The 19,754-nt window shown below is 38.9% G+C and overlaps 1 protein-coding gene across 2 annotated transcripts in view; it reads right to left on the bottom strand.

The window, feature by feature from the left end:
- Positions 1-19,754, bottom strand: part of pcxb (pyruvate carboxylase b) — a 236,066-nt gene that overhangs the window by 119,144 nt on the left and 97,168 nt on the right. For both annotated transcript variants that reach the window (XM_008318759.3, XM_008318767.3), the window contains exon 12: positions 116-298. In XM_008318759.3, coding sequence (XP_008316981.1) covers positions 116-298 — 183 coding nt within the window. The remainder of the gene's footprint in view (positions 1-115; positions 299-19,754) is intronic.

Genomic DNA, 19,754 nt, shown 5'->3' on the forward strand with positions numbered 1-19,754 from the left:
TCCAAGTACAAGCTGGAGTAAATCTCACTCACATCAGTGTGTGTGTATGAGAAAGAGAGAGAGAGAGAGAGACAGAGTGGGCGACAGAGAGAGAGCGAGTTGCCGATCGTCCTACCTTGACACCTCGGACTCTAAACTCGGCCAGGGCACGGCTCATCTTGGAGGCTGCTGTCTGCAGGTCCTTCCCGCTGGCAATGACTTTAACCAACAGGGAGTCATAGTGGGGTGAGATGACAGCACCCTGGAAAGCTGAGGCGCTATCCAGACGGATGCCCATGCCTTCACCGCTTCGGAAAACCTGGTGGGCAAAAAAAAAAAAAAAAAAAATTGATATTTGTGATATTTGTGATATTTATTTTATATTTATTAGAAAATAAAGTAGCAAAAAATGTGTGAAATTAAAACAAAAACAACTTCACAGTTCTCAGGGAAGATAAATTTATTTTATATTTACAACTTCACAGTTCTCAGGGAAGATAATGCATAGGAGAGATAAATTCCTGATTGTGCACTTAAAAAGAAGTTGTTTGTGAGGGGCACAAATGACTCACAGTCCTCTAACAAGTACTTTTGAAACAAATTTAGTTTGTGCTGACTGTAACTCAGTAATCACTTTTTAATGCATGACATAGGCTTTTACAGTCCACTGAAACAAACACATCTCACTCTGTTTTTTTCATCACATTTAAAGGTGTCACATTTAGTAGATTTGTGAAAAGAAAGATGTTGAGTCAAAGTATTGTTATTATGAGGTAAATATTTCACCACAGTGTTTGCTTACTCCTATCAGCTCAGCACATTTTAAAATGATTTAAGTGAAGAATATTGAAATGAACAGCCTTATGTTTACAATGTGCCTCGAAATGTTGGCATTAACCTGCACTTGGAAGGCTGTGGCGCATGGATGTCCAAGAAGTGCAGCATAAGGAGATGAGAAGAGAAAACAATCATGTAAGTGAGGAATGAAAGTGTTGGATGGTCTCAAAGCACTTGGCAGGAGAGCAGAGAGAGTGGATGTGTAGAGGTATGGGAGGATGGTCCAATACAACAACATGTATCTCTGCTCCAGCACTGGAGGAGAGGGATGAGTCAAATCATAATTATAACTCTCGTACCACGACGATGACTTACTGATAATACTTTCAGACAATGTAGTTACAGAGCTGACAACCTCAGTGACCCACTTATATTTGTCAAAATCCTTCTTCTCCTTACAACTGACAGGTTTATCTGAAGGGATCTGCCCTCAGACTTCAGGCAAACACTTGGCTTAAAGTTTCCAAAATGCTGCATTTTCTTTAATAAATCATGTGCTATATTTTTTTTCTACTACTAACAAATGACTTAAGGCAGTGGTTTCTCAAACTGTGGTACGCGTACCACCAGTGGTACACGAGCGCTCTCTAGTGGTATGCATGGAAAATTCATATTTTCACATTTACATTTTCAACTGAAAAAACCTGAAACATACCATGCAAAATTAAAACAATTAAACCTAAACATCTTTGTAAACATCTCTCCTGTGGTGGAAGCTAACAGTGAAGGCCTCTGCTGCTGTATTCTAATGTTGGTCATCATGGTGGTACTCAGAGAGATCACTGTTTTCTCAGGTGGTACAGAGGAGAAAAACATTGAGAACCACTGACTTAAGGTAAAACATAAAATGAATGGACCACTCTGTGCAAGACGTTAAGGTGAAGTCAAATCTGTTGCTATAGAATCTCATATATATCATGCGCAGATGTTCAAACACACACACACACACACATTTAAATGAGGTATTTCAAGAAAATGCAGAGCCAAGTGTAGAAATAGAGATGTCAAAATGCTGTCACTTTTCAGACAGCCGATCACTGTCTCAGGTTAACATCAAGGCCGATGAAAAATGACAGACTGAAGTCGACATAAAAAAGAAGGGCCAGTTGAAAGAGCAATGTCTTCATCTGTCTGTAAATGCATGAGATGCAGAAGCACAGGGAAAGTGATGCAGGAGTTGCCGGCCCTGTGTGCAGCATCCACACCTACGTAATATACTGTTTCATCACTCGCTGTCCCAATTTCCAGGCTGTGATTTCCATAAAGCAGCACTGGCTCGCATTTGAGTTAAAAAAAAAAAAAGCTTGAGGCTGTTAAACAAAACATCTGGGTGTCATGGAAATAGATCTTTGACATTACACAAAGACACAGACCTTCTAATCTGTAACCTGAATTATTCTGCAGGCAGATCAGCACAGAATACATTTGGGTTAAGTGCTGGAGCTAGTTTTAACACGTAAGACACAGGAACCTTTAAGTTTTATAAAAAATATGAAGAAAAAAATGCTACACATTCCTAACAATTCCAATACCCAAAATACTGTCTTCATTATTTACTTTTGCCTGCTGCGTATTTATGAGGTGTATCATACTTTATGGTGAGGCTTTTGTGAATATTAAGTGTGTTAGTTTTGGCTTATAAATATTTGAGACGGATGGTGTCACAGCAACGGCCCACGGCAATGAGCAGGTGCCTTTATCTCAACCTGAACAAGGACGATGGTGAAGAGGAAAGACAGAGAGGAGGAGAGTATGTTGCTGTACAGGTGGAGCTGAATATAGGAGCCAAGTGGAATGTTAATAATTGAAGTCAAGGTGTTAGCCTCTCTTAGCCCAGGGCAGTGTCTAACAAGAAAACTCCACTTTCTTCTGTCACACTCTCCCTCCTCTGTCATATCCTCTCTCTGTGGCTCACTTCTTACCCCCTGCTCTCTCTCAATCCCTGAGCAGTCGCAGATGCTAATAATTTTATTACAGTGACAGTGAAATGGGCTCGGTGATAAATGTGGTGATTCCTCGCTGTTGTTTCGACATCCTACTCAAATATAAAGACTGCCATCCTCCCTGCTGGAACAATCCTGTGCCCACCTCCCTTCTTTCTAGGAACCATTTTGATCCATTCATGAAAACTGGTTAGTAACAGTATAATAGAGTGGACTTTGGAAATTTGAACTCCTTTAACACATGTAGCTTCACAACTATATTAAACTAAAAACTAACCAGAGTAGAAATGCCTCCTGTCGTCCTAATCTGAAAATGGTTTTCTTCCTGTTTTGGTCGAAAAAGCCACTTATTTTAAGGTATATTAGGTCAAAAAAGCCACTTATTTTAAGGTATATTAAACTGAACCATAAGTAAGTCTCCTGTGGTGTCTCAGCCCATTTTTCATTGGCAAATATCTTTACTTTACTGTTTCTTCAGTTTTTGATACAGTTTCCACAGTATCAAAATCAGCTGTCGACACTAGCTTAAGGCTTTCCAAATCTTCTCATATTCTCTTTTCTTTCCATTTCCCAACTCCTCGAGGAGATTTCTGGTTCTGGATGTGCTACAATATCCACTGAACACTACACAAGTACCTGAGCCAATGAGATTTAACTTTGACTTGTTGGACCAAAGGATGGAGTTTCAGTGTGTGTAAATTCTGTTTGACACCAGTATTCTATTCAGTATTCAGGAGGGGTATTTACACCTCACCAAGTCCTTTTTTTGCAGAGAAAAGACAGGTAACAGGTTATATTGTTACATTGGGTTGTTTTGCAACTAAAAAGTAAAAGTAAAGGCTTGTTGTAGCTCTAGCAAACATGAATCTTTAATGGAATGATTCTGAAGGGGTCTTCAAAATTGGCCATGGTTTTATTGAGTTTAGTGAAATAAAAGATTTATCAAAGGTAAACTTGATTTAGCTTTCCAAAAAATGTTCGAATTGTTAGGAATTTAAACATTCTAAATGAAAGGTTGACACTAAAAGTTTATAATCTACCTTTTAAAAATTATTTTGTTGTTCTTGCTAACACCCTTTTACCAAATATTTTATGTTGCTCTCACTTCTGTGTCAGATATGACTTTTACCAGCCCTTTGAGGTTCCTTTATGCCTGCAGTGGAACACTCCCTCAGCAGCACGATTTACTGGTGTTTTTCTCTGACATTGTATGAAAGAGTTTTGGTCTGCCATGGGCACATTACAATTCCTCACTGTCTGCGTTGCAATTGTGGTCCTTAAGAAAAATCTCTCAAATCTCTAAAAAACACTTTCCATGTCAAAACCCAGATAGCCGAGCGGGTTTCTCCACTGAAGCCATGCACTTCCAAGAAAAAAAAGCAAAACAGAACGGCTTCTGGATGGGTTTCAGGGGCCCAAGTCATAAAACTTACTGAGCATGTGGAAGAGAATGGAAAAGAGCCAAGGGCACGAAAAGTGGAGCAACAGTGTTCCCCTTGATGTGTTACCTTACAAATGTAATAAAGCCAGAAAAGACATTTGGTATTAATGCCTCAAAGTGTGTAAAAACAATTATCTCAGGGGAAAAACTGTGCTATTTTGACCTCTACAAATTTGGTCACATGCCACTAGTGCTTGTATCAAATACTGTAGATTTCAACCAACAATTGAAAGATATAACTAATCAGCTTATGGAGTGCCAGCACCAAACTGTCTACATTTGTCACAGCAGACAGCAATTAATCACAGAGATAAATATCACAACTCAGGGCAGTGAATTATACAGTATATGAACAAAAAACAAAGATGGCTTCCTTAAGCCAAATTGAAGAACTTCCATTTAGTTTGGTCTTCAAACCTTATAATCCTGACACTGAGCTTTTGACCAATATAAAACATGTTTTTATTAAGTTTGCAACTCAGTTTTATTTGAGTCTTGCTGATTGATTTAATTTATCAGCTAGGATTTGGGTCCATTTTAATTGATTTCAGGTTGACAGATAGCCAGGAGACTTCTGCCAAGCCCACTTTACAGTAGGAGATTCAATTGTGGAAACATCTAATTCGAAATTGATTCAACTGTGCTACACTGGTGCTGGACCAACTGCTAAAAGTTTGGAAGAAAAATGTCTTGCTGCTTCAGTAAACTCAACAGTACTTTGTCAATATATCCAGCACAATGGGCTTTTTTTAATGGCTGCTATACAATGCTGCCTGCCTTCACATCTGGGCCATATAGAAAAGCTGGATGTCGGAACAAAAGAAAACCTTGGGCTTAAACATAACCAGCAGATATACAAAGCCATTTATAACGATCAGTGAGGCAACAAGAAAAAGACTCGGCCTAATTACTCACCACAGTGATAGTCTACAGTGGTTCCATAGTGTAGCGGTTAGCACGTGAGCATTCTTTAAATAAAAGTGTCAGCTAAATCCATACATGTAAATGTACTGCCTACATTATATACAGTAGGTGAAGTCACTGTGTAAGAGACTGCTGACAGTCTAATGCTAATTCTAATTCTGGACATGTGGACAGATTTCACCTCTATCTCTGCTCCAATTCCATGACATGCTTTATCCCTCGCCTTGCTCTAAACTGGATTGTTATTTGCAACAATGACATATTGTTCTTCTGATGAGACCATTAGGCACAATCAATTTTGAGACAAAAAAATAATGAAGGTATGAAAATAAACTCACTGTCCTAAATGCCTGTGTATATATTGAGTTTCAACAAATGTCTTTAGAGCCCTTCATAATGTCCAGGGCACAACCAAGCAGTAAGGTCCATTTTATAAACATTGGGTTTAAAGTGATTTCTACCACTAAGAACAAGAGTCTGTACTTTGCTGTAACAGCAGCTCTGCTGCCACGTTTTAGTTCAACTTTAAGTGTGCCCATCAAATGATAAAGCAGAGAAGATGCAGACGTGTAGGTGATTTATGAAGAGAAAACAGCAGGGCCAACCACACTCTGAGCCTTGTCTGAGTATGAAGAGAAGAAAGACAGAAAGTGACAGCAATATTGGATCTCCAACTGATAGAATACCAATTAGAGATGGAGAGAAGCAGACGTAGAGGCAGCGGCAGAGGGAGGTAGAAAAGTAATAAAGAAAAAGAAACGGAAAAACACCCCGAGATGAGGAGAGAAGGAAATGTTAGCGCCATGTTAATGTTTGAAGTTCATCTGTGTGGATGAATCGTGGCAGGGAGCAGGGTTGTAGGTGAGGAGATGATGGAAGAGGTTTGAAAGAAGGAGAACAGCCGAAAACCTATACAGTTTTTTGCTGGTAATTGGTTTTGGCTACTAATACCTGTTGTTTTCAGAGTGGTGCCTCTGAATTAGTCTATGAAAATTTCATGATGCTGTTTCCCTTTTTTTATCCAGACTGTGTGTATTAGCAGATGCACAAAGCCAACAATATCATCAGTTTAATGGACAACAAAAGTGTAATTTTCTCTCTTTCCTCCAAAGGTTTTTGGAAGACAAACAGATTTAAAATCCCATTTGAAAACATCTGAGTTATTGCCACAGAAACAGTGCAGAACTTTACTACTTGATCACCTTTTGTGAATCTGTGTCTCAGAAGAATCTTCCTACTTTTTTCCTTCTGTGGCTAAATGTGTAAGTGGGTTGACTCCCAAGGAACTGGCTGAGAGTAAAGCCCTGGAAAAATACTGGTCATCGCTTCAACTGAATTATTTATGCTTTTCAGAACTGGGTGTCGAAGTTCTTGCATATGCATTTCTTTACAGTGCATCTGCAAACCAATCTGGGTTTGATCTGGGAAGAAGCATGGCATCACATAACTAATATTTTTATGGGAAGTTAAATTTAATTCAGTTGGGATTAATTGTGTCCTTACATGGGATTATACAAAAAAGGATACAACGACTTAGTTGTAGGTGTATTATTTTTAAACCAGGATGATAATAATAACATGGGTTATATCAAACCTTCCCCAGACAAATTTTATTCATGTAATTTTCTCCAGGATATGACAGAAATAATGATCCAGGAACAGGTGTTAGAGTCTATAGATAAGAGTAGTCATGTACAATTATGCATGTATGAAGCAGAAAGGCTCTCAGAAAGACCTATTTCTCACCTGCACCTTTTACACCCACACATTTATTCAAATTACATTCAGAAATAGGGGACATGGTTTGTAATTGAAGCATTGTAAGTTTTCCTACAGAAAAAAATATGTGGTGAAATTGATCGAGGAATCATTTAACCCATTTAGTTAAAGGACATCAACCAGAACTGTATCTCTATTTATGGAAATCTCATTATCAAGGCCACACACGGAAGAGAGACGGCAAAGACTGTTTTTAATACCAAGTCTCTTTAGACATACAGTGGTTTAGTTAAATAATATTAGTGGTTTGGTAGCATGTCAGGCAAAAGTGTGGAGTATTTAGTAGGACTAGTGCTTTACCTTGCATTAAAAACAAAAATTAAATGTTAAGGTATGTGTTTAAGGTAATGTTAGCATAGCAATTAAGGAGGCAACCTGCTACCCCTGTTAGTGGAGTGTGACCTTCCTGTTTCTCTGTAGCCACCCTCCAACCTTGCCCAACCTAACAGCTGACCAGCAACCACAAAGTTCCCTGTGGATCATCGGTCTTCTCCTACTGGATTATTGGACATCTAAAGGGCACCGCAGTTAAACTGCTGGCTTTTAGAGAAGGGAACGGTAATCAATATTCTTCCATATTGATCACCGATTACATCAATGGGGAAACAGAAGCCTCTGTTGATCATTACCAAGAGTTTATACACCATCACAACCTAGGATTTACCAACAGTCTACCTGTATCTTTAATCATCACGCATATTCACGCCTGAAAACTTTCTCTTGCTGAGCTTATGAGAACTGTGCTTCCCTTCCATGTAGTGACCAATATGTTGAGTTAGGTATATTAGTCTGGAGTAAATTAAGTCAGCGGCCGTCTTCAGAAAGCATCTAAAAGTGGGCCCCTGAGCTAGAAACAAGTGCAACCTTATTCCAAAACCAATCTCTTTAGTGTAACCCTCACTAATAAATGACGATGGTTACAGGATTAGAAATCCCATGTACGTATGGATTAAAAACAACTACTGCTGCTCAAGTTCTCTAATCCAAAATAATACCACTCAGTGATTTCCTTTTCTTCAATTCTCCTCAGATCCTTTCAATTCATCCTTATTTTCCTGTCTCCATACTAGGCCAATTTCTCCTTTTTTTTTTCTACATCTCACAACCGAACCATGTGTTTTAACTCCCAGGGACATCTAAGCCTTTATTTATCTTTTATTCCTACTTGAGCCCCTACTTCCTTCCTTCTTTGCTTTGTACCCTTCTTATGCTCTTACTTGTTCTGACTTTGAGAGTTCAATGGCCCAGTCTGCTCTTTTCCCCCAACTGTCATCTTGTTTTGCCACCCTTACCAGCATCAGTGACCTCACAGGGCTTTTTTTCCTGTGCGTGTAACTAGTAACAAAACCCTATTTTCCAATTTGTGGAAACTACTCTGGTCCAATCCAGGGTCAATACACTCACGCTGCAGTCCCCACACAATAGTCTTCTTTCTATTTCTCTTGTTGCTTTTCATCAAAAGGCTCATTTTGTGAAACCAGACTAAATTAGCAACTCCTTTCCATCCCGGGTGTCTTTCGTCATTCTCTGTATCTGAAATTTCTAATCAATTATCACTCATTTTTCATTTCTTTCCTCCACTCTTCCTCATTTGATCCCCACCTAATTTCACCCTCTCTTCATATTCTGCCTAACGTTGCCCTCATTTCGACTCTTTTGCTCTGTCTCCTTTCATTCAGCCTCCACTCTTGTCTCCAACATCTCCTCTCCATTCGTCCTCTTTCTTTGACTCACTCCACACCTGTCATCTAATTTACTTGAATCTTCAGTTTTCCCTTTCAAAACTCCCATCCCCTCCCGGCTCTCAACACATCTTCTCTCATTAATTATTCTCTTTATATTACCTTCTTACATAATAACCATCTTCCACTTTTTCATAATTAAAAAAACTGCAGCTTAAAGTGTTCTTCTGTGAAAAATAAAGGGTCAGCCTAAAATTCTGCACTCCAGTCACATACACAACAAGAGGCACAGATGCCTGCCAACCCAAGCAACAACATTCTCATTTCTCATCAAGTATTAAACATCACTGTAACCATTAGAGTCAGTGGCAACCAGATGTCTGTCGACATTCTACAAGGTGTCTGGAGCTTTGGATAGAGACAGAAAGAGAGAGAGGGAGAGAGACAGCGAGACAGAGAGAGAGAGAGGGGCAGAGAGAGAAAGAGAGAGAGAGACGGGGTGTTACCCCCCCCCCCCTCTCTCTCTCTCTCCAGCATATTCTAATTGATACCAAGCTCTGCTCAGCACACGGGTTGATTCCAGATTCCAGTGACAAGCTCTGAATGTACAAGACGTCTAGATACGGCTCGACAGGTCGAGTAAAAACAAATCCAACTCACAGCTGTCTAGAGAATATAAACACACACTGCCCTGTTCCAGATTCTTGAGCTTGGACGATTCAAAAGACAAATAGTGATGTATCAACGGTCCGAGTTGAGTCCTTGGAGACAAACCTTTCACTCGATGTCTATACTGAGGCTCAATCAACCTCAGGGTACTTTAAATTCAATTATTTGATGTTAAAGTATGTAGAGTTTGTATTCTTTTAAAGCTCAAAATACCAATGGTGATCATCATGACTGTTTTAACCTCCATTAAAACCATTTCCTTGTTTTTGTTTTTTTCTTATAAATGTTGGCAAATCAAGCTGGCTCTAGATAAGGTTACCACTGAACATAAGTAGTTAGCATTAAGTAGAATGAAATAATCCCTTTTAAACAGAGACATTCATTTCACTATGATAAGGTGACGCAGCAAGACAATCAAGCACCACTGTTTAATTATTGTACAATTGACTGTTGCTATTAAATCCAGGGCTCCTAAATTTCAACATTCAAAAGTAAATCTAAAACAAGAGTCTGGCATCTAGACCCAACACCAACATTTTAAACCTGAGAATCAAGATTCAAGCAATCACGTGTCAACACCGCAATGCACAAAACAAACTGATGTTTTTGTCCTTTTTGTTCTCAATAGAAAAATCGATATAGATATTTAATATAGTATCTGTCATACCATATCCATAGCATATTCAAACAGAGCTTGCAGGTCTTCTTCCATGAGGTGGAATAACAAGTGTCACTCACATCACAAAAGTAATAATGACAACAGTTGTTTAGTGTGAGTGAGGAAGGCATGACTGCTGATTTCTTTTTCAACATTTTCTTGCTTTGGCAAAGACTGGCCAGGGACCCACTTTGGGGTCATGACCCATCAGGTGAGAGTCACAGATAACGTTCCACAGACGAACCTGCCTCATACTTGATAGGAACAACACGCAGCACAACACACAACTGAGGGAACCATCTCTAGGGGAAATATTTATTCTTGTTATTCCTAGCTAGTGTTACTGCTAATTTGGATAAAATAATTGCATGGGTACAGAGCAGAGTAAATCTCTTAATCTAAGACGTAGTGATGTTCTGCAAATGTCTCATGCAATGGGTTTTTTTTTTTTTTTTTTTTTGGCACCCAGCACTTCTTCCCTGTGGCAGACACTTTCCTGTCTGTCACTTGTACGCTCATTTCCTAACTCTACCCTGTGGCCACAGGTAAAAGTTCAAACCATATTTTAACTTTCATCATTGCTGTCATTTCACTTCCCATCTTCTTCCCTGTACCAGGAAAACATTCCCCCAGGAAACATTTTTTTTACAGTTCCCTAAAAAGTGCCCCATATTTATTTGAACTTTTTCTTTACCAAGCTCCATGAACTCCCCATGCAGTTTTACTTTACTTGATGCATCTAACAAGCTCCTCAGAATAAATAGAATCCTCAGCTATTAAATCATGTCGCACACCAAGTTATGCAAACACATTTTGATAGGATGCAAGAAAACTGGGGTAATTGACATCACACTGCTACAGTACATCATCTAAGCCTCCGCGATCACTGCCTGTGTGTGAAACGGTTATTGAAATTAGAAGCAGAATCTGTCTCCCAGCCTGTCTTTGATTTTACTAATTCCCTGACAGTTGTTTGTCTCATCAACTTCAAACTTTGCCTCTGCTGAAGATCCAACGAGGTTGGTTTCTCAGTTAACATGACATCTGGGTGAAGCTCTGCAGTTCCACAGCGTCACACATTTCAGTGAGGAAAATTACTTTCAAATCAAATTTGTTGACCAGGATTTTGAAATCTATATCGGGCATCACTTATTGTTCATCATTTAACATTAGCCACACAATAAACTGTGAGAGGTAAAGGAGTAACATCAAACCTTTATTTGATACGGATCAAAATAAAAGTTACTCAAAAAATATCTGGGTCGTTTAAGAAATGCACATGCAGCAGATATTGCATCCATTTTTCAATTTTCTTTGCAAACTCGATGTAAGTAAAGAAATTGCTGCTCATAGTGTTTAACTTCTCACATCACTGTGAGCTTGTCTGTTCCCCTTTGAGTTGTTCCGCTTGACCGCAGATCAATCCTGATTGATTTCTAATTTTGGTTTTATTCACTGCTAGGAAACAAGGCTGAATTTATATATTGATTAACCAAAGAAACCTTGTGAAGCATTATTTCATCCAAATTCTGTTTAAAAGTTAAAATTCCTCAGTCCCGCAGCACAAAGAGCCAAAAATAGTGTTACATTCTCAAGTAAAAGTTGCATCGAAGACGGGAGGTTGCCGCAGGACATAAATGCATTCATGCACATGTTAACCCAATGCACATAAATAATACAATCAAGGCCTTATGAGACACACGTTAACCTCACCTCACCCAGCTTCATATTCTCTCTTCCATGTTCACACGCAGTAAACTCGGGTCAATTGACAGGCACAGGACAGAGAGGTCACACGATCAGTGAAATGGCCTGTGGGACTACACTGCAGCATCCTCATTTGATGAAACAGGCAGATGTCATTTCAATGTGATACAATTAGAGAAAAAGACAGGAGGTGACGATAGAGTGTTGGCAGGATGGGAGAAGAGCTGGAGGAGCCGACGGTTTGACAAAAGGAATTCAGATGAAGATCAAATAATGCTCACAGTTGGGAAGCAGAAATTGAAATATGGAAATGCAATCCTGCAGCCAGCATGGACTTTGTGAGCGTTTTTGTGTGTGTGTGTGTGTGTGTGTGTGTGTGTGTGCACTGCAGACCTATCTGTGCGTGTTACTTCGGCACATGTGGCCACATGGAAGCTCAACGCCCAAGTCCAACATTCCTGGCCCCTCATTATTTCTCCTCTATCACTCCCTGCGCACAGCTTCCTCTTCTACCTATACATTACATACTGAGCAGAGCACCCAATACTAGCTAAGTAGGTCATCTACACCTCCACTGATCCACTGATCCTTCCCGCCTGGTCTCTTTTCTCTTCTGTTGATGCCTCTGTTATTCTCACTTCAGGTCTCTGCCACTCTTGTTTGCTGCCCGGTTCATTTCAACCTATTTGCAGTTTTCCTACTGTCTCTGAAAACAAACATCTTCCTCTGTAAGATATTATCAACAGAAGGGTTCTTTTTTTTTGTCACTCTCTGGAGTTTTGTGTGGTCTTTAGGACCTTGACCTCTATTTACATTCTGATTCTTAAGCACCTAGATTTGTCTGGAACAGTTACATGGAATATGTGCTGTCATGATTTCACTATGAACATATTGTAGGAAAACAATGTTGACACCAGGGCTGTCAAACCATTACAAGTTTTAATTTGATCAATCAAAGGCTAGCAATTAATCATGATTAATCACAATCATAATTAATCACAAATCATGAATCAACACTACTTATTATGACAAATAACAGCAGGAAGACCTGTGACCAATCTCTAATAAATTTGTGAGATGAAATGATTTTCATGGAGCATCTTTTCCAACGATCGCAGAATCACCAACTTATATACATTTAGAGCACAGCAACGTGCAAACAATTTTCACTGAAAGATCTAACATGTGCACTTCAGTATTAGGTAATTATGAGAATGAACTGTGGCCATTTTAGGTATTTTAAGGAAAATTGCAGTCCCTACATACTGCTGTAAAATAATTTTGCATTTTATATTGTATGTAAATCTATAATTTGTTCCTTTTCCATTTGATTCATATGGATTCATTTTTCTTCACCACCCAAGGTCTTTATCCATGCACAGAAAAAAAAACACGTACAAAAACGTAGCAAATAGATAAATGTTTTGACGGAAGAGGTGTAAAGGGAATTGACAAAAACAAACAAAGAAACAAAAAAATACTGTTCAAGCCCAAAACGTAGCAAATAGATAAATGTTTTGAGGATAAGGGTAGGTAGGGAGGTAAGGGATGGGAGAAAATAAGAAAAATGCAGGGATATTGGTTTGGAAATACAAAAAAAGACACGGAAATAGGAACGGAAATATAACAAATTGGAAAACTAGATGACAGGTAGACAAGCACATCTAAAGAAAATGCATATTTGAGGGAGAGTGAGGGCAGTGCAGATGGGATTTAACTGGTGAAACTTTTTGCATGTTCAGTGGATTTTTTTCAAGGGGAAAGTGTTGTACAAGCTGTTAAACTTTTATCCTTTTCATTAAGTCAGTGGACCCAGAGGAATGGAGGAATTGGGAAGCCAGAGGAGAGTTAGATTCAGACTGGGGTGTTATTTTACCTTAGTCAGGAAAAACTACAGCTTTTACAGACAGACACACACACACACACACACACACACACATTTATATATACAGTATATATAAACAAAAGGCAACCTTCAAAGGTTTCTGCTTACTACTTTATCCAAAATATATAGAGAGAAAAGTTGAGAGAATCCAAGTGTCAAGAACTGAAGTAGGAAGTACGGTCAGAAATTTCTAATAGATTTAATCAGCCAAGAACAGCAGCTGCCAAGGCAGAACAACAAAATTTTTCAAAATTCAGAAAATAAAATAAAAGTCCAAGATGTGTCTGTAGACCCTCAATCTGAGAAGGAAAGAAAAAAAACAACAGACAGAAATGAAACTGTACAGTACAGACTTAGAAAACCTGATGTTTTTCTTATGTGGAACATTGAAACAAAGACTAAAGAAAAACTATGAGTAAACGGAAACACAGTCAGCATAGAATTTAGTGAGAGGAAACAAAAGTACAACTCTTTGGCTGTAGAAAGTACAGTGCAGTGAAAGTTAAAGATGAGAGTGTAAAACTGTGACGATGCTTCGAGGCATCTGGAAATGGAAAATCTAGTCAAAGTGGTAAAAACTATTAAAAAGATTAAAGGAAACTTCAAGCCATCAGCAGCAGAGCTGGACCTTGATTGTGGCCACGGCTAATGCCAGATCAGGACACCATCATCTCACACATATGTAACACAATGGTTGCTTTACTAACTCATGCAGTAAAGGTATTTGGAAGCCACTAACTGTACAACCTTTGGTGTCACAACTAGAAAAAAAAAATCCTGTTCTAATCCTAATCCTCAGCCTGAGCGTATGTTAAACTGTATGCATCATACCAGCCTTCACACTGATACACACACAGCAAAGGGTAGCAAATTAATGAGCTACAATTTTATCAGTAAAACTAATTAATTAGCCTTTGATGAAGAACAGGGAACTGGAAGGGGATGATGTGATGATAAATGTGTGCTAAGGCTGGTAGAGTGCTGAATGTTAATGGGCCTGAGGTGTGTGTGGATCCTGGTGCATGTTTGTCCATGACCCTTTATCTTCAAACAAAAGGCACTTTGATCATCATGCCATGACCATGAACTGCTCACTTCATCCATGCCTGTAGTGCTGTATGCTATTTCTCAATGCATTCTTTCACCAAAACGACAAAGTTAAAAAATGACAAGAATAAATAAGAACTTCAAAGTTAGTGTCTCTTAACAAAAATATGTTTCCAGTGAAACATGTATGGATATTCAACAAGCACTTATTAGATGAACAATTTTGTTTTTGAAAACAAACACGTTTTTCTTTTTTTCTGCAATCTAAACGCAGCTCAATAGATACACAAATGTGGAGAAATATGGACATTAAAGAAAAGAACCACCGGCACTGATGTAACTAAATGAAAAGAAGCAGCGTCTGGGTCTGGTTGACTGCCTGCAGGTGTTAAGATAAGCACATGTACTGGCGTTTCTCTGCTGAACACTTTCACATCAAAGACCACCTGAACTCCTGGATCAAATGTGAGATTTACTGGAGATCGACAGAACAGCTGCTGCTGATTCACAAATGCCACACAACAGTCCAGTTAAAAACAACCTGAGCGACAAAGAGGAGAATGTGGCAAGATTTCAAAAATGTCTGCTTCAGGCCATCAATATGTTCTCTTTTAGACTCATCTTCTTGTCAATGTAATTATGAAGCAGCAAAAACAAAGAACATTTAATCATCAATTTATTTATTTTTTTAATTATTTCCTCATTACTTTTGTGCTTGAGTGCTGTCCAAACTTTTAGCCATTTCTGTCTGCATCACCCTTTTTTGCAGCAGAATAACATTATCGTTGCCATGACGATTGCTTTGTATTCAGTTGTTTTGTAGCTTGCACAATGGGCCAGTACTCAGATTTTTTTTAAAAGCATGTTTTTGTTTCACCTGCCTGGCCCCAAGAGAATGAAGAGCTTCGTTTGCTTTGGATTTGGAGCTTGTTAAAACAAGGGTTATACGGGGACCTAAACACTAAGTCTCTGACCCTGTGGGAGCTGGACTTTTAAAAACACACTAAACCTCTTACATTGGCACCAGGTCTAAAATAAATACTCCTCCTCACCTGAGATGGCCGGGCTCATAAAAACAAAGACTATTTGTCATGTGGAGATCTAAAAACAAGTACTCAGGGAAAAAAATGAGTCTCTTGGCTGTCTGCGCCGGCCCACATATTACCTCTGGTTGTTTTTTATTGTTAAGTGACCTCTCATGACCATAGTAACGGGCACAAAAAAAGATGTTGGGTGATGCAGTACAAATAGTAGCAAAGTTCATCTTGGAAGGCAGGGTCTACGAAGACACCAGTGTAAAAATGACATCGTAGGTTGTTTAATCTTCTCTGTATTCAACGCAAACCACCACAAAACCAAAGATAAAGCTGGTGTTTATTGCTGCCCCATGGTAATGAAACCACGGCAGGAGTGTAAGTTCACTTAACACCTCTGTGGCTGATGATAAATGATAGAGCAACAACTCACTGGAACATTACAGCCGGGGACTTGTTGCTGCTAAGCTTTCATATAACACGTGCACTTTTATTTCTGTAAAACTAATACTGAGTCGTCTCATCTGGAGCCATGTGGGTTTGAGTCAACCAAAGCACAACACCGCAGGGTTTTTCAGCAAAATGACAATTTCTAACAGAGCAAATCAGAGCCAGATGTTGGCATAGGCAACAAAGGTGGTCGCCAGAGGAGCCACCTGCTGGAGGGGGGGATTATTGTAACCCCTCAGAAAATAACATATTACTAAGCTTAAAAAAAATACAAAAAATATTTGCTTTTGACTGGAACTGACTTTGAATGAAAACCACATGGCAACGTTTTTAGTTCCAGTAAAATTACATTGTTTATAAATAGTTTGAATGTTGCATTTTCTTACTGATTAGGTCTGTGATTTTTAAGTTTTTGACATTTGTTTTGTAATATTTCATAATTGATTTTTTTTTCTTATTAAAATATATATTTATTGTGTTATGTGGGGGCAATGTTTTTCAGGGGGATACTCCTGTAGAGGGCACAAGAGGGCACATTTCTGAAATCTAAGAAAAAAACTAATGCAACAACAAATAAAAACAGACAAAGAGACAAAAAACCAATGCTGTTTCCTTCCTCTCAGTTAAATCAACAATATTGCAACCAGATGTTTTATATGTGCATGTGCTCCTTTCCAACTGCACCAGCACCTGCAGAACATCCTCTGGAGAAAATTACATCAATGCATGCATAGCCAGAGTATAAAGACATCTAACTTCAGAAAATCTTTAACTGAACTAAATGTTGGTTGGGATAATCATGACAAGATTCATTATTATCAATCTTTACCCACAGTTTCAGTCTGCATTGATTATATGAAGTTTAAAATGATTTATTAAAAATTATTTTAGGAAGCAAAGCTGACTTCAATTAGGTCTAGACACCTTGAGGCTTGGGATATGTAAAATATATTACCATCGCTGTTATATTGGGACTTGAATGGATCGTGTGTGTATTCCCAGACACCTCCGGGTTCAGACTGATTAAATCATTTTAGTACTATTTTGCGTGGCAGCAGCATAAGCATGCCCTGGATCCTTTTAAAATGTCTGCACATAGATGCAGTCTCCCAAACCTCTGCCTTTATGAATTCTCTCTGTCCTGACAGTGGGGAAACGGAGGCTTGTTGACACATGCATTAGCTTGACATCAAGACAAACATTCACTTTAGCTTACAGTGGCATCTAAAGGGCTCCTGCTCATCCTCATTAGCTTCCTCTGCCCTTTGTATTGTCTCTTTCTCTACCTGTGGCTGAGGACGGTGTCACAGTTCAGACAGAAAATTGCATTTGACACCATTAGTGCTGCCATCCCCACTCTCACCACATTCATTATCACAATGTTTAGCCATCAAATGTTTTCCACATCAATTTCCTCCCCTCACAGATTTCGAGACGGCCCATCATTTGTTTTGTTAAAGGGTTAGGGTTAAGGATATGTCATCACACTGATATCCTTGTTGAAGTTTATTGAAGTCATGATATGGAATTACTCTAATTTGAGATGAACGCTATAATCAACCTTTTTTCAGGGGTGCTTGAACTGTATGTTCCCGGTTTATGCCCCTAAATATCAGATCTCGTCCATTATTGCATGTAACTCTGGGTATATCTCCAGTTCCTCTGCAGGTACTTTGACAATGACAACCTCTTTTATTTTGAAAGGGCCTTTTTTTTTTACCTCTCAAGTTTTATTCACATTTTCCCTGGCTTCCACTGCTGTGTACCGTTTCACCCTTTCCTCCTCTTGTCCTTTTCCCATTTCCCGATGGTCTTTGTGACATTTGGACAGTATTTTTTTCTGCTACCTTTCCCTTTTTCTATTCTCAGTTCACCCCTAAAATATCATCTGAGCCTTCAATAGATTCTCTGTCTTGGGCAATTCCAATTTCACTCATATTAAATTTGCTGTAACAGACACTTTTCCCCGTTCCGGTACCCTCTCTTGCTTCCTTGCCTGATTTACTCAAATCCTATCCATCTTTATACCATTCTACTATTTTAATTACCATCACAACCATTTTCAGCCTCCTTCTAAGACATTCTCAGTTCAGCGTCTCAGTGCCAGCTAATGGAATTGGCTTAGTAACATTGTGACACATTTTCTTTAATTACGAACAAGATAATGATCAGTAATGAGAATCTCACATTTAGGCCATGGTTACATTTGCCACTTGATCATTAAACTTAGTTGGGAGGCATTTCTAAGTTGGTGTTCTCTAAAAACGATAGTTTATGTGGCATTAAAGCTAATAATGTAATTTATCTACAAGTGATAAGAATGTGAGAGTGCTGTTTGTGTTCAATTAGCAAAGCATTTGCATTTACGTATAAACAGTATGTGCACTTATAATAATTTTGCAATTTGTTACCAGTATCAAAATAATTTAAAAAGTACATGCTTGAGATTACATACTTTATAAACCTTGAAAACCTGAACTTTTTATTGTTTCATATAATTGAAAATGAAAAGATTTTGTCTTTTCTTATGAAATTAACACTTCTGACAAAAGACGTGTTGCAGTGTCTGGATTACTGGAGAGATGCTGTGTTTGGGCCAGATATTGAACAAACCAATGTTTGATTTTCACTTGTGGTTCAAATCAATTTGATCTACTTTAACAAAGGCAACACGTGTCCATATCTGACCAATATTAAAGTATGTGTACATTCTATTATGATAGGTTCTAATTTGGTATCTCCCAAGCCGATCCTTCATTGCTTTCTAAATACCCGTCCTCAACTGCTCCTCTGCTTGTCTCTCCAACTTCCGACAATGTGGTCATACAGACCATTTGGGACATGTCGCTAATTAACACCATCCGCGATGCCTGGTTGCCACAGGGACTGGCCACAACTGCTGCCAGCACAATGGTAAACAAATAGGATGTGTCATAAATGCCAACACACACACACACACACTGTCTGCATCTTTTTTTTTTCTATACACCCTCACAAAACCACCGGGGGGAACAAACACACCCATGTTCAGACTAGCACATGCTTGGCGGCAAAAATAAAAAGCACACCCAAACAGGCCAACGCACAGACACATTCACACACTTGAGAGCAATACTCACATAGCTACACAGAGGCTTTGAGTGCAGCAGCATCGGCTTGCCATGTCTAGGGATACAGGATGATTAATCACACTCTGTACAGATGGCCACACAGGGGGAGAAAGCTGTCCTCTCTGTCCTCACCATCCATCCAGCATTTTAACTCTCATTTTCTGTCAATTCATTCTCCCAGCACAGCTTGGTCTTGACCCTCATCTCACACATGTCAGATTTATGAATGGCCACCAGTCATGGATGACTGGCATTAAAGGTATTCCCACCATCTATTTTAAAATGTCTTTCACGATATACTGAAACTATGTCCTGAAATTGAGTGATCATAGAACCTCTAGTTTAAATCTAATTGGGTCAGGCCCACATAACTCACAAAATGCACAAATCATTAAGCAGACGTCTACAGCGATGCCTCATAATAAAACAGGTAATTGGTTTTAATGTTGTGGCAGAGCAGAGCAGTGCATGTCTGTGCCCTGTTTTTAAGAAAGGAGTTCGCTCTTAGCCATCTGTTGTGTACATTTAAAACTTATTCTGAACTTTTAATGATTCTGTATAAAAAAAACGCAACCTGCAATTTCATTCAGGCTAGTCACCCGTTTCAGA

The sequence above is a fragment of the Cynoglossus semilaevis genome, chromosome 1 (genome assembly GCF_000523025.1).
Source record: "Cynoglossus semilaevis isolate Cse_v1.0 chromosome 1, Cse_v1.0, whole genome shotgun sequence".
Classification (NCBI taxonomy): domain Eukaryota; kingdom Metazoa; phylum Chordata; class Actinopteri; order Pleuronectiformes; family Cynoglossidae; genus Cynoglossus; species Cynoglossus semilaevis.